At 37.0% G+C, this 22383-nt stretch overlaps 1 protein-coding gene across 4 annotated transcripts in view; it reads left to right on the top strand.

The window, feature by feature from the left end:
- The window catches only part of NUP62CL (nucleoporin 62 C-terminal like), a 94054-nt gene that overhangs the window by 34799 nt on the left and 36872 nt on the right, over nucleotides 1-22383 (top strand). For all 4 annotated transcript variants that reach the window (XR_011499775.1, XM_044763945.2, XM_014835328.3 and 1 more), the window contains exons 2-4: nucleotides 9426-9530; nucleotides 11048-11149; nucleotides 15432-15588. Coding sequence is in view for 3 of the 4 variants with exons in the window: in XM_044763945.2 (XP_044619880.1) it covers nucleotides 9473-9530; nucleotides 11048-11149; nucleotides 15432-15588 (317 nt within the window). In the remaining variant the exon portion in view is untranslated. The remainder of the gene's footprint in view (nucleotides 1-9425; nucleotides 9531-11047; nucleotides 11150-15431; nucleotides 15589-22383) is intronic.

Raw genomic sequence — 22383 nt, 5'->3', positions numbered from 1 at the left:
CCCTGCAACTTTGCTGTAGCTGTTGGTTGTTTCTAATAGTTTCTCTATGGATTCTTTGGGGTTTTCTATATATAAGATCATGTCGTGTGCAAACAGCGAGAGTTTTACTTCTTCGTTGCCTATTTGGATTCCTTTTTCCTGCCAAATTGCTCTGGCCAAAACCTCCAGTACTATGTTGAATAAGAGTGGTGAAAGTGGGCACCCTTGTCTAGTTCCTGTTCTGAGAGGGATGGGTTTCAGTTTTTGTCCATTGAGTATGATGTTGGCTGTGGGTTTGTCATATATGGCCTTTATTATGTTGAGGTACTTTCCTTCTATACCTATTTTATTGAGGGTTTTTATCATAAATGGATGTTGGATCTTGTCAAATGCTTTCTCTGCATCTGTTGAGATGATCATGTGGTTTTTGTTTCTCATTTTGTTAATGTAATGAATCACGTTGATTGACTTGCGGATGTTGAACCATCCCTGTGTCCCTGGTATAAATCCCACTTGATCATGGTGTATAATCTTTTTGATATATTGGCTGTATTCGCCTTGCCAAAATTTTGTTGAGGATTTTTGCATCTATGTTCATCCGTGATATTGGCCTGTAGTTTTCCTTCTTTGTGTTGTCCTTGTCAGGTTTGGGGATCAGGGTGATGTTGGCTTCATAGAATGTATTAGGGAGTGCTCCATCTTCCTCTATTTTCTGGAATAGTTTGAGAAGGATAGGTATTAAATTTTCTTTGAATGTTTGGTAGAAGTCTCCAGAGAAGCCATCTGGTCCTGGACTCTTATTTTTGGGGAGGTTTTGGATTACAGTTTCTATTTCTTTACTTGTGATTGGTCTATTCAGATTCTCTATTTCTTCGTGATTCAGTTTGGGGAGGTTGGATTAATCTAGGAATTTATCCATTTCTTCTAGGTTGTTCAATTTGTTGGCATATAGTTTTTCATAGTATTCTCTTATGATCCTTTGTATTTCTTTGGTATCTGTTGTGATTTCTCCTCTTTGGTTTCTAATTTTATTTATTTGAGACTTCTCTCTTTTTTTCTTAGTGAGTCTGGCTAAGGGTTTGTTGATTTTGTTAATTTTTTCAAAGAACCAACTCTTTGTTTCATTGATCCTTTCTACTGTCTTTTTTGTTTCAATATCATTTATTTCTGCTCTAATTTTTATTATTTCCCTCCGTCTACTGACTTTGGGCTTTGTTTGTTCTTCTTTTTCTAATTCTGTTAGGTGTCGTTTGAGGTTGTTTATGTAAGATTTTTCTTGCTTATTGAGGTGAGCAATGTATTGCAATAATTTCCCTCTTAGGACTGCCTTTGCTGCGTCCCAAATCATTTGGTACATTGTGTTTTCATTTTCATTTGTCTCGAGATAATATTTGATTTCTTCTTTAATTTCTTCAATAATCCATTGTTTGTTCAGTAGCATGTTGTTTAGTCTCCACATTTTTGCCCCTTTCCCAGCTTTATACTTGTATTTGATTTCTAGTTTCATAGCATTATGATCCAAAAAGATGCTTGATATTATTTCAACCCTCTTGAACTTATTGATGCTTGTTTTATTTCCCAAGATATGGTCTATCCTTGAGAATGTTCCATGCACGCTTGAGAAGAATGTGTAACCTGCTATTTTTGGATGAAGTGTTCTATATATATCTATTAGGTCCATCTGATCTAATTTTTCATTTAATTCTACAATTTCCTTGTTGACTTTCTGTCTGGATGATCTGTCCATTGGTGTTTAATGGGGTGTTGAGGTCCCCTACTATTATTGTATTGTTGTTGATGTCTCCTTTTAGTTTTGTTAATAATTTCTTTACAAATTTTGGTGCTCCTGCGTTGGGTGCATATATATTTATAAGTGTTATGTCATCTTGGTGGAGCGTCCCTTTTATCATTATATACTGCCCCTCTTTGTCTTTCTTTATCTGTTTTGCTTTGAAGTCTACTTTGTCTGATATAAGTATGGCAACATCTGCTTTCTTTTGTTCATTATTAGCTTGGAGTATTGTCTTCCATCCCTTCACTTTGAGTCTGTGTTTGTCTTTGGGGCTGAGGTGTGTTTCCTTGAGGCAGCATATTGTTGGATCTTGTTCTTTGATCCATCCTGCCACTCTGTGTCTTTTGATTGGAGACTTCAATCCATTTACATTTAGAGTGATTATTGAAATGTGGGGGCCAACTGCTGCCATTTCATCACTTGTTTTCTGGTTCTTTTGCATTTCCTTTGTTTCTCGTCCCATGATTTTTGGATTCCTAATTCAAGTAGGTAAATTTCTGTATTGGCTTTTTTCTTATTTGTAATTTCTGTCTTTATTCTTGTCATTTGTTTAGTGGTTACCAGATGGTTTGTATAACACATCTCGTAGATGAGATACTCCTTTTGCCAATAACCTCTTATTTCCTTAAATTAAAACGTTCCATCCCTTTTCTCTTCCCCTTCTAGGTTGTGAATGTCAGATTTTTTTTTTCTCTTCTTTTTTGTGTTGTGAGTTTGTGGTTAAAATGACTAGGTTATATTTATTCTTGGTGTTTCTGTTCCATTTATCTTTAATGTTTTATTTAACTTTTGCTAACCTGTCCTGATGGAGAGCTGCTACTTTGTGTTATTGTCCTTCTGCTTATCTCCTTTGTTCTGTATTTTGTAACCCCTTTCCTTTTTTGGGTTTTTCAGGTATGAGGTTCTTCCTGAGCATTTCTTGAAGAGGAGGTTTTGTGGCAATGAACTCCCTTAACTTTTGTTTATCTTGGAAAGTTTTTATTTCTCCATTGTATTTGAAGGATATTTTCACTGGATAGAGTATTCTTGGCTGCAGGTTTTTGTCCTTCAGAGTTTTGAATAGTTCATTCCAATCTCTTGTAGCCTGTAAGGTCTCTCATGAGAAATCTGCTGATAGCCTTATGGGGTTTCCTTTGTAAGTTATTTTCTTCTGCCTGGCTGCCCTTAGTCTTTTCTCTTTGTCGTTGACTTTTGCTAGTTTCACTACTATATGCCTTGGGGTTGGTCTTCTTGCATTAATAAAGTTTGGAGATCTATTGGCTTCTGTCACATGAAGTTCCATCTCTCTTCCAAAGTTTGGAAAGTTCTCAGCTATCATTTCTTTGAACAGGCCTTCTGCCCCCTTCTCCTTCTCTTCTCCCTCTGGTATACCTATAACCCTTATGTTGCATCTCCTAATTGAGTCAGATAATTCTCGGAGAGTTTCTTCATTTCTTTTTAGTCCTAGTTCTCTCTCCTCCTCTGTCTGCAGCATTTCTATATTCCTATCCTCCAAATTGCTAATTCTGTCCTCCATATTATCGACCCTCCTGTTCAGAGAATCCAGATTTTTCTTAACCTCCTCCATTGTGTTCTTCATCTCCGACATTTCTGATTGGTACTTCTTTATAGTATCAAGCTCTTTTGTGACTTAGCTCCTGAACTCATTGAGTTGTCTATCTGAATTCTCTTTTAACTTGTTGAGTTTTTTAATAATGGCAGTTTTGACATCATCATCATTTAGATTGTAGATTTCATTGTCTTTGGGATTGTTTTCTGGGTGCTTATCATTTTCCTTCTGTTCTGGAGATTTAATATATTTTTTCATACTTCTTGATCGCATGGATTTGTGCCTCCGCATAGAGATAGAGTGTAGTCCCTGCTTCCACTTGTTGCAACTGGTGTGGGAGGGGAGCAGCTGTTTAGAGTGCACCAACAAGGAACCCTGTCATTTGTTACTGACTGGACCTGGACCCCTCCTCGTAGTCACAGTGGTCCTGTGGGGTCCCTCATCAGTTGTGGGGGCAGTCCCAAGGGGGTCTCAGGCTGCTGGTGCCTACTGTTGCAGCGCACTTAGACACACTCCCTCCTTGGGGTCTGCAGTGGTGTTATGGGCTTTCCCAGCAGCCGGGAGCAGGATCACCTATAATCGCAGCTTTGTCACTGACAGAGCCCACAAGATCACACTTGTCCACTATAGGTCCCAGCAGAGCTATGGGTATCTTCCGCAGTCTGTCGTTAGCTCACCTACCTGTGCTACTTTTGCCCCAGGGCCTTCCCGCCTTGTGATTGCCAGTTGGGATCTCTCCACTAGTGCTGTGCAGAGTCTTTTGCTGAGGCTGCTGTAGGAACCTGGAATTCCCCCCCGGGCCACGTAGCCATTTCACTGGAGCTCCACCCTCCCCACACCACTCTCGCGGAATCTCTGGGAGCCCTTTGCCTCGTCTGGGACATGGCCAGAGTCCGTGGGCCTGGCGGTGGCTGGCAAGCTGCTGCCTTGCGGGGAATTCTGCTCTAGGGAGCTTCCTGGTGTTCTGAATGCTGGGCGGGGCATCCCCGCTAATGGCGAGCAGAGGCTTTCCCTGCTTGTGGTTGCGGGGACGCTGGAGTTTCCCCCTGGGCTGTGGAGCCGGGCACTGGGGCTCCACCCAATCCCCAAGCACATCCATGGGAAGTCTGGGTACCTCCTGCACCGACCTGTGCACAGCCAGAGACCATGGGCCTGACAGCAGCTGGTGGGCTGGTGCCATGCCGGGGAATCTGCTCCCTGGGAGCTTCCCTTTGTTCTGGTTTTTGGGAGGGGCCTCCCTGCTAATGGCGAGCAGAGGCTTTCCCTGCCGGGGGGGATGCAGGACCCTGGAGTTTCCCCCTGAGCCGCAGAGCCGGGTGCTGGAGTTCCACCCAGTCCCCAAGCATGTCCACGGGAAGTCTGGGTGCCTCCTGCACCGACCTGTGCACAGCTGGAGACCATGGGCCCAGCAGCAGCTGGCGGGCTGGTGCCATGCCAGGGAATCCGCTCCCTGGGAGCTTCCCTTTGTTCTGGTTTCTGGGAAGGGCCTCCCTGCTAATGGTGAGCAGAGGCCTTCCCTGCTGGCGGGTGCAGGACCCTGGAGTTTCCCCCCGGGCTTAGGTGTAATCACGGGGGGCTTAGGTAGGGCTGTTGTCATCTGTTTCCACTGTCACTCCACTGGTGAGTGCACACTTCCTCCCTTGGTGCGTGGTGATGCTGTGGGGGAGTCCACTGAAAGAGAGCTTCTTGCAGGTACTAGGCTGTCCAGGGGTCGGGGGTCGGAGAGTTTTCACCTATTTCCACCCCCTCCCGGGGGGAAGTCCATCTGCCTTCCAATGTATAGCAGCACAAGTCTCTCAGGCATCTTCAGATGCTATCTGGATATCCTTTGTTAATCGGTGAATGTCCAATTAGTTGTAGATTCAAAGGGGGAGAGACAAAGAAGACCACTCACTCCACCATCTTGGTCCCGCCTCTTTGTGGATATGTGTTTTTATTTCTCTTGTGTAGATGACCTAGGACTGGAATTACTGTGTCGTATGTTAACTCTATGTTTAACACTTTGAGGCAGTGCCAGTTTTCCAAGAGGCTACACCGTTTTACATTTCCGTTAATATTGTATGAGTTTTCCAATTTCTCCACATCCTCAGCAACACTTTATATTATCTGTCTTTTTGATTCTAACTATCCTAGTTGGTAAGAAGTGGTATCTCATTGTGGTTTTGATTTGCAATTTCCTGATGACTAATGGCATTGAGTATGTTTTCATGTGTTAGATGGCCATTTGTATCAGCAAATTTGCATCTTTCTGACCATTCTTTTATGGTCACATCTCCCTCTGGCCACAGTCTGGAAAGGATCTCTACTTTTAAAGATTTAAGTCATGAGATTTTGCATACCTGAATAATCCAGGATAATGTCCCTATCTCAAATACTTAACCTTAATCACCTTTGTAAATTCCCTTTTGCCAAGTAAGGTAATATGTTTCCAGGCTGTGGGTATTAAGATGTAGTCATCTTTGGGGACCGTTTTTCTATCTACTACACCCACGTAGAATATTAAATCTTTTGATCCATGAACATGAGAGCTTCCCATTTAATTGGATGTCTTTAATTTCTTTCAGTGATGTTTTGTATTTTTTCTGGGTACAAATCTTGCACTTCTTTTGTTAGATTTGTTCCTATTTTATTCATTTGAGCAATTGTAAATGGAATTATATTCTCAATTTCATGTTTGAATTGTTCATTGCTAGTATATAGAATTGTAATTTATTTATATATATTGATCTTGTATCCTGCAATTTTGCTGAACTTGTTTATTGTTCTAATAGATTTTTTTATGGATTCCTTAGAATTTTCTGTATTCATGATCATTCATCTATGAACAGAGATAGTTTCATTCTTCCTTTTCCATCTAGATGCCATTTATTTTGTTTTCTTTCTTGCCTAATTGTCCTGGCTAGAACTTCCAATGTATCGTTGAACTGAAGTGGTATAAGCAGACATCCTTGTGTGATGTTGGCTGTGGGTTTTTCATAAAGGCCCTTTATCATGTTGAGGAAGTTTCCTTCTCTTCCTAGTTTGTTGCGTATTTTCATCATGAAAGGGCATTGGATTTTCTTTTATTTTTTTTATTGCAGTAACATTGGATTATAACATTGTATAGCTTTCGGATGTACATCATAATATATTTCGAATTCTGTGTAGATTACATCATGTTCACCACCCAAAAACTAACTATAGTCCATCCCCTCACACGTGAGCCTAATTACCCCTTTTGGCCTCCCCCCTTCCCCTATGGTAACCACCAATCCAATCTCCAATGCTATGTGTGTGTTTGTCATTGTTTTTATCTTCTACTTATGAGTGAGATCATACGGTATTTGACTTTCTCCCTCTGACATTTCACTCAGCATAATACCCTCAAGGTCCATCAGTGTTGTCACAAATGGCCGGATTTCATCTGGATTTTCTCAAATGCTTTTTCTGCTTCTATTGAGATGGTCATGTGTTTGTTTGTTTGTTTTTTAATGACAGCATAAATGAGGTATAATTCACATCTCTTAAAATTTACCCTTTTAGGGGCTGGCCTCGTGGTTGAGTGGTTAAGTTCAAGTACTCTGCTTCAGCAGCCCAGGGTTTGCTGTTTCGGATCCTGGGTGCAGACCTACACCCTGCTCATCAGGCAGTGTCCCACATAGAAGAACTAGAATGACTTACAACTAGGATATACAACTACGTACTGGGGCTTTGGGGGGAATAAAAAAAGAGGAGGATTGGCAGCAGAAGTTAGCTCAGGACCAAGCTTCCTGACCAAAAAGCATAAAAAACTCACCCTTTTAAAGTGTACAATTCAGTGGTTTTTAATATATTCACAGAGTGTGCAACCATCCCCATTATGTAATTCCAGAACATTTTCATCTTCCCTGAAAGAAACTTTGTACCCATTAGCATCACTCCCCATTACCCCCTCCTCCCAGCTCCTGGCAACCACTAATATACTTTCTGTCTATGGATTTGCCTATTCTGGACATTTCATATAAATGGAATCATATAATATGTGGCCTTTTGTGTCTGCTTCTTTCATTTAGCATAATATTTTCAAGATTCATCTGTGGTGTGGTATGTATGAGTACTTAATTCTTCTGCTCTCAGAAGGAGGGCTGTTTTCAACTGTCTCTTTCCCTGGTTATCTCTGATAAACTAGCTAGCCTACAGCCTAAATTGTTGCTCTCATGAAGCTACTTGTCTCCTTTTAATTGCTTACCACCAAAATCTCCATGTTTTTGAGAGTCCTTTGGCTTGCGCTTCCTACATTCTGTTTCAAATAACGTTAACTTCATTTGGGAATAGCTTGGGAACTCTCTGTTCTTATGGGCTTCCATTATCTCTGGACAAAATCTTTAAACCAGTGCTTTGGGCACTGGGCAGTGGCAGTGCCTCTATCTTGCTTTTCTCTGCAGGCATGGAACCTCAGCCCTACAAGTGAGCAGGGGCAAGACAATCAGGGCAAGGGTGATGGGGCCCTAGTATTCTCTGCCTGCTGTGGCTGCTGTAGAGCCTCTGCCCTATGAGTGGGGTTTGAGTGGAGGAAGAGAGCCCCTCCACCCTTGGCTGTACTCACCAGGAATTTCAGCCCTTTAACTTTGTGTTGGAGGTGATGAGAAATGCTGGCTGCTTTCCCTTCCCAATGAGATACTGTATTCCTTGGTTGGGAGCTGGAGGAAGAGGGAGTCCAGTCTTCTTGGCCACTCCTGCCTGGAGTGTGCTTTCCATCAGGGTGAGCCAGGGGGATGGAGGGAAGGAAGAGTGGATTGTGGTTCACATCTCACTGATGTTCTGAGTTTTAGCAGATTTTCTTGAATAAATGTTTCTTCATTTGTTGTATACCTTTAGGACAATTTCCAGAGATTTCTATTTTTTTTCATATTTTTTTACCAGTTAATGGTTGTTTCACTGGGAAATGAGTTCCCAGGACTCCTTATGTCGCAATTCTGGAAGTGGATCCACCTCTTATGTTTACTTTTTTAGTAAAGTAGAATTTCTTTATTATGATGGTTCTAGAAGGCTGGCTGTACTAAGCAGTACTGATTATCTTTTTGTTGAGGTAACATTGGTTTATAACATTATATAAATTTCAGGTGTACATCATTATATTTGACTTCTGTATATACTATATCATGTTCACAACCAAAAGTCTAGTTGCCAACCGTCAGCAGACAAACGTGCCCCTTACCCCTTTCACCCTTCTCCCACTCCCTACCCCTCTGGTAACCACCAGTCTGTTCTCTGAATCTGTGTTTGTTTGTTTATCTTCCACATATGAGTGAAATCATATGGTATTTGCCTTTCTCTATCTGACTTATCTTGTTTAACATAACACTCTCCAGGTCCCTCCCATGTTGTCACACATAGCAAGATTTTGTCTTTTTTATGGTTGAGTAATATTCCACTGTATATATATCTTTCTTGTCCATTCATCTGTTGGGCACTTAGGTTGTTTCAAATCTTGGCTATTGTGAAAAATGCTTCATCAAACATAGTAATGCATATATCTTTTCAAATTAGTGTTTTCATGTTCTTTGGATAAATACTCAGAAGTGGAATAGCTGGATCATATGGTAGTTTTCTTTTTAATTTTTTGAGAAATCTCCATTGTGTTTTCCATAGTGGCTGCACCAATTTACGTTCCCATCAGCAGTGTAGAAGGGTTTCCTTTTCTCCACATCCTCTCCAACACTTGTTATTTCTTGTCTTTTTAATAATAGCCATTCTGACAGGCATGAGCTGATAGCTCATTGTGGTTTTGATTTGTATTTTCCTAGTAATTAGTGATGCTGAGCATCTTTTCCGGTGCCTGTTAGCCATCTGTATGTCTTCTTTGGAAAATGTCTGTTCAAATCCTCTGCCAATTTTTTTAATCACTTGTTTGTTTTTTTGTTGTTTAGTTGTATGGGTTCTTTAAGTATTTTGGATATTAACCTCTTATCGGATGTATTTTTTAAATCAGTCTTTTACTATGTCATATTTATTAGATTTCAGGGTATTCAATTTTCCTTGCTTTGTTTTTATTTCTTCATATAAGTGAACCTTCTTACAATGGTGTTTTACTTTTTAAAACTTATCTTTTAGTGACATTTTTCTGCTTGTTACTTTTATTTTTAGGTTTGGCTCCAGCATCTCCTGTTGCCACCACTGTTAATTCAAACACCATGCTGTTTTCCTCAATATCAAATGCTTCTACCTTCACTGCTGCTACTGGGCTCTCATGTAAGTTAGTAGTTGCAAACTAAATAGTATTATTTTGCATTAGGCCACTTAACTCAATTTACCAATATAAGCTATGGATCTCCTGCATCTCGTAAATTATCATTATGTTTGAATCCATTAATAACTGCTGATATCAATAGCTGCTTTGCTTAAGAAACTAATTGTCATGACTTTAGCTGTGAATTTTATATTAACATGATTATTACAGCTTAAAGTGATACTTTTAAGCATATAATTCATTAACGTTATAATGTTTTGAAATAACTTCTTGAGGCTAATGGGAATAGGAAGAGTGGGAGTCTTGCCAAGCATGTCTGAAAGGAAGAAGTCTTGTTATCCATGTGAATAAGATAAAATGGGAAATAAATGTTGGACCCTTGCTGTAGTATATTCTTCTATATAGACCAGGTTTGTGGTCCTTAAATTTTACCTATCAGAAATGTCACATGACAAAAGGACCAGCTGTAGTTTTGGGTTTTAATTGACACTGTGTGATGTCGTGTGACCTCTTCCATTGAAGAGGAACATCTGGATGCTTTGAACTGAGAAATGAAACATTATCTCATAACTCCAACTTCTTTGCTAAATATCTTCCATTAGTAGAGTAGTAGCAAATTTTGAGAATATTGCATTCTGTCTATGTCCTGGCAATTCTTTCTTACAGGTCCATATAAGCTGACTGCTTTCGAGACATCTTCACAGTGCTATGATGTTCATTATTAGCCTTTGTTATTGTAATCCTATCAATAATACAGTCCCCCAAAGCCCTATTATAGCAAGATTGTCACCATTCCTGGCAATAAAACTTGCCAGGAATTTCTGATGCCTAGTTGAGTGTGAAAACAGTGGCCTACCATCCCTATCCTCTTATGTAGTTGGCATAGGTAAACATTAGTTAAAATTCCTGGTTATCACTTGAATTGTATTTTCTGCCAAGTAGACTTCCAATTTTAAGACATAACCGAGATTCTGGAAACCTTTTGATATATGTAAGAATATCCTTCTCAACGACAATAGATTTTGTGATTATGACGATGTCTGAGGTTGGGAGTTTAAATTATTGAATGAATTCTACTTTCAACCAAAGACTTGCCCTCTGACCTTTGACAGGCTTTTTTTTCTTCCTGTCTTTGATGTCCTTGTCTACATAATGAGAAGAAATGTTAACCACAGTATTTTTTAAATTAACTTTAATAAGATATAACTTACATATCATAAAATTAAGTTTTATAATTCAGAGATTTTTAATAAGTTTACTGAATTGTGTGACTAGCACTGTAATCCAGTTTTAGAACATTTCTATCATCCCAGTAAGATCTCTCAGATGCAGGCAACTACTAATCTTCTTTTTGTCTCCATGGATTTACCTTTTCTGGACATTTCATAGAAATGAATTGAGCACAGTTTTTTGAAGTTTAACCAAAAGTTTCTGAAGGATCCTTCAGATTAAAAAGACTGTATATAAATTCCTCACTGTTTTTGATTAAAAGGGTAATAGGTTATGTTGTTCTCTGCAGTTGGTGCCCCAACAACTTCGGCTGGAACACTTGGTGGTATGACTTTGGGATTTGGATTAAAAGTCCCTGGAGCAGGTGGAACAGCCACTACTACTGCATCTAGTAAGGTTTTAGAATTATTTGCATGTGTTTGGATGCTCATTGGAAATGTGCTGTATAACAAGCAGTAAGTAGGTTGTATTCCATAGCTTCTAGGACTGTCTAAGCAGGTTTTTAACATCTCATCAGAGTATCCAAAAGGTACACCAATATTTACAAATGCTAAAGAGTAGAATGAGACAGTTGATATCAATGATATTACTTTTCTGAGATGACTACAATCAAAGCTGCTATCAAATTCTTGTCAACTTTTAAACTTGAGTTATTGTTATTGATCATAGTGTTTAAATTGATCCAATATATTAGGATTGATAGGAGCTTTTTTTCTAAAAGTTAAAGTTTTGACCTGTACTATTAAAGTTGACCCTCTTCTAAAGCTGATTACAAGAGTTTCTGTAGACCTTTCCTAAATTTCTTTCTGCCAGTTAGGAGCTAGTTAGGTCGTAGTTTGAAGAAAACTTGGTTACCTGTTGCCTTATAGCTATGGTGAGCTGAATGGTTAGGGGTCAGTTGCTAATTAAACCTACTATTTAAGTCAGATTCCATTTTAGGGAAGTCTTATTTGTTTTTACTTTAAAAAGTTTATTTAGGGCTGAAATGAATCTTTTTTCAAACCTAGCATAAACTAGAAGTCAATCCCTTTTAAACTTAAAGTAACTATTCCTAAACAGAGATGTACACCATGTATTTATTTAGTCTTTTGCATGACCAACACTTCCAACTGAATTTCTACTATGTACTAGGCTAACAGGCCAACCTATGAGAGTTATGAAGGGTGAGTCTTGAGAACTTTATAAGCTACCATATTTGCAAAAAATGTGACTCATAATTTCCCCCATAAAATCCTGAACAAAGAACTGATTCGTTCAGTCATGAGTTGAATCCTTGAAATACGAGTTGACGGGCTTTTTGGTGACTCTGCCATAACCCACCCCCTACCTACTGAAGTCTCAAATTCCTTCCTGCAAACTGGTACCTTTGCTACTAGCCCATCCCTTATCGCCATTCCATCCACCGCTACCTCATGGTCTTACCTGCCTGTCCATCAGATATGTCTCAACTCGACACCCCCAACACAGAGTTGCTTTTTTTTTTAACCCCCTACTCACCTTTCCTTCCCCCAAATGTATTTACTTGCTCAGGTTCTTCATCTCACAAATCAACCTTGTGTAGCAGCTTTCAGATGTCTGTATCTGCAAATTTATAGCCATTTGGGATTATTCTCTGCCCTGGGTATAATCAGCAAGTTTCAAGGGAAGCTGGCTTGTTATCAATCTCATCTTTTGTGTGAGTCTGAGAAGGTAATGATGTCCATTTCCAGCATGGAGTAAGATACACAGTTGTTCATTGGGGACAGGATAGGAAAATTGGATAGTCGGATCTTTTAAAGGATGTTTTCACTATTTTGTGTAATGATTTTTAAGACTATCAGAATGAGAGTTATTTAAATGTAAATCCAAATTTAGTATGCAATTATTTTCTGTTTATAGAACTGTACTTCCCTTTTACTACACAGATAATGTCGAGTTGACTGTATTTAGATTAGACCAAGGTTGTAACTTGCAAAATCAGACTGTGATAGAACCTTCATTCTCAAATCCATTGCTTCTTTCAGTATTAATTGAAATATTATTGTGATTTGAATATTATCTCATACACCAGAGCTAATTTATACCTTTTAAAAATAGCATAAAAATAAGGAACAAAGATAAATACTGTATATAAAGATTAAAATAATCATTCCTTTTTTATGACTCAGAATTCTTTTGTGTTTAGGCTGACAGGTCTTAATTTCCTGAAAGTATCACAACATCTTTGGGGAGGTGTTTTGTTTGTCTGTTTAGCTGTATCTTTAGTGGTAGTGATGTTAGTTGCTTTTTTTGTTATAAAAAGCATATACACATGCATATATACATATATACATATATCACTCTCTCTAGAGAGAACAGTTTGGTGTTTATCTTTCCTGCCTTTTTTCCAAATGCGTACAGACACATATGACATTTATTTGTTTTACAAAAGTGGGATATATATATATTCACACAGACGCATACATGCACACATACACATACACGTAATCTTAGCATTTGCTGTTTTCTAAGTATATATCATCTTTGGATATCTGTCCATGTTAGGAAATACAGATTACTTTTTTTAAAAAAATCTTCTTTGGGTGAAGATAAGCTCCTTTACAAGAAGAATTTGTTTTTTTCTTAATTGTTTTTCTGTCTTGAATATAGTAGTTACACAGTGTTTGAATGAATTAATAAAGGGGGGGTTTTGACAATGTCATTAATTTTCAGCATTTCTGGGGAAGGATTTCTTTTCAGATAAGACTTTTATTCTCAGATGAAGAACGTGATGACATATAGCTGTAAAGAATGCCACGTGGGATCCAATCTGTAATCTCTCCAGTGTTTTGGGTGATAGTGACTCTAGGAGTCCTTTGTGATTGGGCATGGGCTTCCCTTGTGGTGCTCGTTCCACTCTCACAAAGGCTAACACAAAGAATGGCGGGAATTATTGTAAGGATCCTTGTGGCCAAAAGGGAAATGGAATCTTGTGGAAATCTAATACAGGTATTGTGGTGGCACTGAACTTTAAGGAAATTGAAAGTTGAGTTGTTTGAAAGGCTTTAGGGACCTCCTGAATCTAATATTGTATAAACATGATTCAGCTATTCTCCCTTTGTCTACTTCTTTTTTTAACTTCTCATTGGTTTCCTTACCTCTTTTTCTGCCTTACTGTTTAGCTTATTCTTAATTTGACTTACTCATCACTCCTTAATTCTACTTTGTGTTCTTCCTCTGTCAGTCCTTTCAACTTCCTCTGCCTATAGTCCTATTCTTTCTACACTTTTGGAAATACTTCCAAATTTCTGCTTAAAGTCTGATTCTTTCCGTATTTCTATCTACAGTCTGATTCTTTCCACAGTTCTAAATTTATGAAAATGAGATTCTGACCCATCTTATCCCTGTTTGGGGCTAGAGCTTTTTCTGCCAAACCCTCTCCTGGGCTGCCAGTAGCATATGGGATGCTTCCCATATTTCAGACGGCCACTCTTGTCCCAATCAACTGTGAACCAGGAGCAAAGGACAGAACTACTGGAGTAAAGAATGGGTGTTTGAGCCTGATCCTGCAGCGGGAACTGATAGTCCAGTTTCCCTTAGAATAGGCAGTGTATGTTGGCAGGTACCATGATTTATATATTTATCTAGTACAGCCATTAACCAGAAAAATATTGCTAATTGGGAAAGCAAGCCTAATGTAAAACAAACAATTGTGTACATGTTATAATATATTTTTATAACAAATTTCTTGTTACAGAAGCAGCATTTGCTAATTACAAAAACATTTGAAAATACAGAGAACCAAAAAGAAGAAAAGAAAACATTTCCAGTCCCCAGCAGCCACATTTTTATGTGCATTGTTCTCTAAGTGCTCAGTGTATAGAAAAACCCAAAAGTGCTATAGAAGTTCAGAAAACCAAGGGTTAACAGTGAGTAGGAGAGAAGTGACTGACAAACATGGGGAAGGACGAATGTGAGCTAGGCCATGAAGTATACTGAGGATTTCATCTACAGCGAGCAGGGCCTTCTAGTAGGGGTATGATAGAAAAAGACACGTAGGAGACAGGTCTGGGCTGTAGATTAAGCTTTGAGAGTCTTTTACCTAGTAAACTGGCAAAGATATATGCCTAGTATTTGCTATAATGTAGAAAAACAGGCACTCCTCCCCTTTTGATATGAATGTAAATTGGCAAAATCCTTTTGGTAGGGCAATTTGGCAAGAAATATTAAAATTTAGAGCATGCTGACCCTTTGATCCAGCAATTTCATTTCTGGGAATTAATTATGCAGATATATTCCACATAAGTATACGAAGCTATAGATGTATAGAGAGTTTGTGTAAGATTGCAATTATTCTTTCCTTGAACGTTTAGTAAAACTTACTAGTGAGGTCGTCTGGGTCTGGAGTTTTCTTTATGGAAAGAGTTTTGAGGATTGATTCAATTTCTTTAATGGTTATAGGTCTTTTCAGGTTGTAAATTTTATTTTCTTTTACGAACATATCCAGAATTTTTAGTTCTTAGCAGGAAGGTTAGTTCAGATACCTGACCTGCCATGGATCACTTCATATTACAACAGCATTGAGTTCAAATCCACACAACTTGAGTTCAAATTCACATTTTAAAAAAATGCTTCTATAGATTTTATCCTGAATGCTCAAGGACTAAATAAAATGTTTCTCATTTCTTACTGACATTACACATTTTATTTTCCAGCTACAACGTCAACGACCACCACTACCACTGTCACCACCACCACCACTACTACAACCACCAGTGGCATTACCTTCAATTTAAAACCACTGTCATCAACTGGGATTAATAACACTGTCCCAGTCGGTAGTACTTCCATACCTTTTACTTCGACTGTTAAGTAAGCCTATTTATTTGAAAATTTATGTGAGTTTCATTTTATTTATCATGTGCAAGACATGATTTGCTTGTATAGCTTTAGAATAGTTTTTGAAAGTTAGGTATATGACTCAGAATTGAAGGGGCAGTTAGAGAAAGGATTTCTGTAGTTTAGGAAGTTGAACAATTAGCAGCACACCTTTGTCTTCTTCTTATCATTATAATACAATTATTACTATTACTAATAATAGCTAACATTTATTGTGTAATAATTATATGTTTAGCAATATGACAGTGCTTTACAGACATCATATCATTTAATCCTCGCAATAAGCCTATGAGGTAAGTACTATTCTTGTTCCCATTTTATAGATGAGAAAACTGGAGCACATAAAAATTTTATAATCTGCCCCTGGTCACACACTTGGTAATGGTTGAGCCAGTATTAAAATTCAGACAGTTGAGCTCTACATCCTATATTCTTACAATCTATTCCATATTTCTCTCTAATTGTTCATTTTTTGAAATTAAACTTTATATTTTGAGATAATTATAGATTCACATGTACTTCTAAGAAATAATACAAAGTATTCTTTGTGTCCCTTTACCTAGTTTCTCCCAATAATAATGTCTTACAATACTATACTACCATATCACATCCAGGATATTGACATTGATACAATCAAGATGTAGAACAGTCTCATCACCACAAGGATCCCTCCTGTTGCCCTTTTATAGCCATACCCACTACCCTCCCCTCCTTTCTCTGACCCCAGGCAACAATTAATCTGTTCTCCTTTTCTATAATCTTGACATTTAAATAAACGATATACAGATAGACAAATGGAATCATATAGTATGCAATCTTTGGAGACTGAGTTTGTTTTAATAGGCATAATTCCTTGAGGTAAAGTCATGTGCATCAGTAGTTTGTTCTTTTTTCATTTCTGAGTAGTATTCCATGGTATTGTGGATGTACCATAGTTTATTTAACTATTCATTTGTTGATGCACATGACACCTAGGTTATTTCCAGTTTCTGGCTATTATGAATAAAGCTACTATGAACATTTACGTACAGGTATTTTGTGAACACAAGTCTCATTTCTCTGGGATAAATGCCCAAGAGCACAGTTGCTGGGGGGTATGGTCATTGCACCTTTATTTTTTTAAGATGCTGCCAAGTTCTTTTCCGCAGTGGCCATGTTACTCTACATGTCCAACAGCAAGGCGTGAGGGATCCAGCTTGTCCGCATTCTCGCCAGGATTTGGTGTTGTCACTATTTTGTATTTTAGCCCTTCTAATAGATATGAAGTGATATCTCATTGTGGTTTTAATTTGCATTTCCCTGCTGATTAATGATGTTGAACACCTTGTCATGTATTTGTCTGCCATCAGCATATTCTCTCTGGTGAAGTGTCTGTTCATGTCTTTTGTCCATTTTCTACTTGAATTTGTTTTTTTACTAAGTTTTGAGAATTTTATATATTCTAGATACCAGTCCTTTGTCAGATATGTGGTTTATAAATATTTTCTGTAACTCTATGACTTGACTTTCATCTTTTGTGCAAGGTATTTTGCCAAACAAAGAATTATAATTGATGAGGTCTAATTTATCAATTTTTCCTTTAATGGATCATGTTTTTAGTGTCAAGTTTAAGAGCTCTTTGTCTAACCATAGATCCCAAAGATTTTCTCCAGGTTTTTTTCCTAAAAGTTTTATAGTTTTATATTTTATGTGCAAGCTCTTGATCTATTTTGAGTTAATTTTTGTATGAGGTATGAGTTTTAGATTGAGGTTCATCTTTTTGTCTATGGATGTCCAATTTTTCTAGCATCATTTGTTGAAAGACTGTCTTCCTCCATTAAATTGCTTTTGCACCTTTGTCAAAAACCAGTTGCATATATTTGTGTCAAATGCTTTTTCTGCCTCAACTGATACAATCTTTTAAGATTTTTCTTCTTTAGCTTGATGATATAGTGAATTATACTGATTGGTTTTCAAATGTTGAAACAGCCTTGCATATGTGGAATAAATTCCATTTGGTCATAGTATATGATTTTTTTATACATTTTTGGAATTGGTTTGCTAGTATTTTGTTTGAGGACTTTTGTATCTAAGTTCGTGAAAGTTATTGATGTGCTTCTTTTCTTTCTTTTTTTATTCTCTTTCGTTTTGATATGCAGATAATATAGCCTCATAAAATGATCTGGGAAGTATTCCCTTCTCTTCTGTTGTAGAGAAGAAATTGTGTCAAATTTGCGTTAATTTGTTAAATGTTTGGCAGAATTCTCCAGTGAAACCTCTGGGCCTGGATATTTCTTTTTTGGGAGCTTTTAAATTACAAATCAATTTCTTTAATACTTTTAGGACTATTCAGGTGATCTGTTTCATCTTCGATGAGTTTAGTAGTGTGTGATTTTCAAGGAATTGGTCTGTTTCTTCTAAATTTTCAAATTTATGAGCATAAAGTTGTTCAAAATATTCCCCTTTTGTCCTTTTGATAGCTGTAGTGATATTCTCTTCTTTCATTTCTGATATTGGTGATTTTTACCTTTCTTTTATCAATTTTATTGATCTTTTCTCAAAGAAGTAGTTTTTTTTTAAAGAGCGTAACATTTATTTTATTTTTTTCCATTTTTTAAATTGAGGTGACATTGGTTTGTAACATTATATAAATTTCAGGTGTACATCATTATATTTCATCTTTTGTATTCACCACCAAAAGTCTAGTTTCCATCCATCACTGTACAAATGTCTCCCTTTACCCACTTTCCCCTCCCCACCACTTCCCTTTCCCTCTGGTAACCACCAATCTATTCTCTGTATGTATGTGTTTGTTTCTGTTTTTTTATCTTCTACATATGAGTGAAATCATATGGTATGTGTGTTTCTCTGTCTGACTTATTTCATTTAGCATAATACCCTCCAAATCCATCCATGTTGACGCAAATGGCAAGATTTCATCTTTTTTATGGCTGAGTAGTATTCCATTGCATGTATATACCACATCTTTATCCATTCATCTGTTAATAGGCACTTTGATTATTTCCAAGTCTTGGCTATTGTGAATGCTGCAGTGAACATAGGGGTGCATATATCTTTTCAAATTAATGTTTTTGTGTTCTTTGGACAAACATTCAGGAGTAGGATAGCTGGATCATATGGTAGTTCTATTTTTAATTTTTTGAGGACTCTCCATACTGCTTTCCATAGTGGCTGCACCAATTTTCATTCCGACCAACGGTGTAGATGTGTTCCCTTTTCTCCACATCCTCTCCAACACTTATTTATTGTCTTTTTAATAATAGCCTTTCTGATGGACATGAGGTGATAACTCATGATTTTGATTTGCATTCTCTAGTAATTAATGATGATAAATATCTTTTCATGTGCCAGCTGGCCATCTGTATATCTTCTTTGGGAAAATGCCTGCTCAGATACTCTGTCCATTTTTTAATGGGGTGGGTTTTTTTTTGTTGTTATTGAGTTGTATGAGTTCTTTATATATTGTGGATATTAACCACTTATCGGATATATGATTTGCAAATATCCCAACTGGTAGATCTTTTCGTTTTGTTGATGATTTCCTTTGCTGTGCAGAAGCTTTTTACTTTGATGTAGTCCCATTTGTTTATTTTTTCTTTTGTTTCATTTGCCTCAGGAGACAAATTCAAAAAGATATTGCTAAAATTGATATCAAAGAGCATACAACCTCTATTTACTTCTAGGATTTTTATGGTTTCAGGTCTTACATTCAAGTCTTTAATCCATTTGGAGTTAATTTTTGTGTATGGTATAAGATAGTTCTTTTGCATGTGACTGTCCAGTTTTCCCAAGATCATTTATTAAAGAGTCTTTTCTTTCTCCATCGTATGTTCTTGGTTCCTTTGTCAAATATTAGCTGTCCAGAAATGTGTAGGTTTATTTCTGAGCTCTCAATTCTGTTTCATTGACCTGTGTGTCTGTTTTTCTGCCATGCTGTTTTGATTATTATAGCTTTGTAATATACATTCAAATCAGAGAATGTGCTGCCTCCAGCTTTTTTCTTCTTTCTCAGGATTACTTTGGCTATTCGGGGTCTTTTGTCATTCCACATAAGTTTTGCATTCTTTGTTCTATTTGCAAGAAAAATGTTGGGATTTTGATAGGGATTGCATTGAATCTGTTGATTGCTTTAGGTAATGTGGACATTTTAACTATGTTAATTCTTCCAGTACATGAGCATGGAATATCTTTCTATTTCTTTGTGTCTTCTTCAGTTTCTTTCAAAAATTTCTTATCATTTTCAGTGTCCAAGTATTTCATCTTTTTGGTTAAATTTATTCCTAGGTTATTCTTTTTGCTGCAATTATAAATGTTATTGTATTCTTGATTTCTCTTTCTGCTGTTTTGTTATTAGTGTATAGAAATGCAACTGATTTTTGTATGTTGATTTTGTACCCTGTAACTTTACTGTATTTGTTTCTTATTTCCAGTAGCTTTTTGGTAGATTCTTTAGGGTTTTCTATATATGAAAATCATGTCATCTCCAAATAGTGACAGTTTTACTTCAAAACTTTTGTTTCATTGATTATTCTCTATTGTTTTTACTTTCAATTTCATTGATATCTATTCATATTATTTCTTTCTTCTAGTTGCATTACATTACATTTTGCTCTTTTTTCTAGTTTTTTGAGGTATTTTTAGGTTATTGATTTGAGACCTTTCTTCTTTTATGTAAGCATTTAGTGCTATAAATATCCTCCTCACCACTGCATTAGCTGTGCACCACATATTCTGATCTGTTGTGTTTTCATTTTCATTCAATTCTATGTACTGAATTTTTTCTTTTTGCAAATTCTTCTTTGACCTGTAGGTTATTTAGACGTGTATTGTTTAATTTCCAAGTCTTTGGAGATTTTCTTGTTTTCTTTCTGTATCGATTTCTAGTTTGATTCCATTATGGTTGGAGAACATGTTCTGTATAATTTCTGTTCTTTTATATTTATTCAGATTTATTTTATGATGATGATATAGTCTTTCTTGGTGACTGTTCCATAGGCACCTGAAAGTAGTGTTTTCTGCTGTTGGGTAGAGTGTTCTATATGTGATTACATCCTGTTGCTTCATTGTATTTTCAGATCTGTATCCTTGCAGTTTTTTTTTTCTAATGCTTCTTTCAGTTGTGAAGCATGGTTTTTTGAAGTCCCCAATTGTTATTGTGGGTTTGTTTATTTCTCTCTTTAGCTCTGTCAGTTTACTTTATGTATTTTGAGGCTCTGCTATTTGGTTGCCTACATGTTTAGGATTAATGGCCATCCTGGTGGTTTGACTCCTTTATCATCATGTGATGTCCCTCTTTGGCTCTGGTAATTTTCTCTGCTCTGAAATCAACTTTATGTGACATTAATGTAGCCATTCTTTTTAAAAGTTAATCTTGCATGTATGTCTTTTCCCTTTGTTTTACTTTCAACCTATCTGTGTCCTTGTATTTGAAGTCAGTTTCTTGTAGACAGCATATTGATGGATCATAATTTTTATCTACTCTGCCAATCTCTGTTTAGTTGGTATATTTAGCACATTTACATTTCAGGTAATTATTGATGTTAGTGCTTAAGTCTGCCACTTTATTATTTAGTTTTTGTTTGTTACCCCTGTTTTTGGTTTTCTGTTTCTTTTTTTTTTCTTTTTTAGCCTTCCTGTGGGTTATTCAAACATTTTTTAGGGTTCCATCTTGTTCTGTTTATAGTGTTTCTGAGTACATTGGTTTGTATAGTTTTCTTACTAGTTGCTCTATGTATTACAATATACATACATTTCTTAAAACAGTCAGACATATTGACATTTTATCACTTTGAATGAAGTGTAGAAACCTTACTTCCATTTAGTTTCCTTTACTCTTCTTACTTATTTTTTTTTTTGAGGAAGATTAGCCCTGAGCTAACTGCTGCCAATCTTCCTCTTTTTGCTGAGGAAGACTGGCCCTGAGCTAACATCCGTGCCCATCTTCCCCTACTTTATATGTGGGACGCCTACCACAGCATGGTGTGCCAAGCGGTGCCATGTCTGCATCTGGGATCCAGACTCACGAACCCCAGGCTGCCGAAGCAGAATGTGCACACTTAACTGCTGTGCCACTGGGCCGACCCCTACTCTTCTTACTTTTGAAGTATAATTGTCTCAAGTATTTCCTCCATCTACATCGAACACCACATTATGTGGTGGTATATTTTTTGCTTCAAACATCAAATATGATTTTAAAAACTCATGTGAAGTAGAATAGTCTGTTATATTTTACCCTTTTTATCCATTTTGATCTTCTTTCCTTTATGAAGTTCCAATCCTTCTTCTGTTTTCATTTTCTTTCTCTTTAGCCAATCTTCAAGGGTAGGTTTGCTAGCAACAATTTCTCTTAGGTTTACTTTGCATGAGACTATCTTTATTTTCCCTTCACTTCTGAAGGACATTTTTACCAGATATGGAAGTTGTGGTCAACTTTTTTTCTTTCTGTACTTGAAGAATGTTGTGAAAATTCCTTTTAGCCTCCATGGTTTAAAATGAAAAATCTGCTGTCATTCGAATTGATGTTCCCTTTTAAATAATGTGTTGTTTCTCTCTGGCTGCTTTCAAGATTTTTTCTATTTTGGTCTTTAGGGTTCAGAAATTTAACTATTGTGTGTCTTAGTGTAGATTTCTTTGAATTATTCTGTTTGGCATTTGCTCAGCTTCTTGAATCTGTAGGTTTACATTTTTTGCTAAATTTCAAAAGTTTTCACCTTTATTTTTCAGAATACTTTTTCAATCCCATTCTTTCTTTTCCTCTCTAACATACCA

This window comes from Equus asinus, chromosome X (genome assembly GCF_041296235.1).
Source record: "Equus asinus isolate D_3611 breed Donkey chromosome X, EquAss-T2T_v2, whole genome shotgun sequence".
NCBI lineage: Eukaryota > Metazoa > Chordata > Mammalia > Perissodactyla > Equidae > Equus > Equus asinus.
Note: the sequence above shows the minus strand (reverse complement) of the source record. Positions and strands in the feature narration are given on the sequence as shown.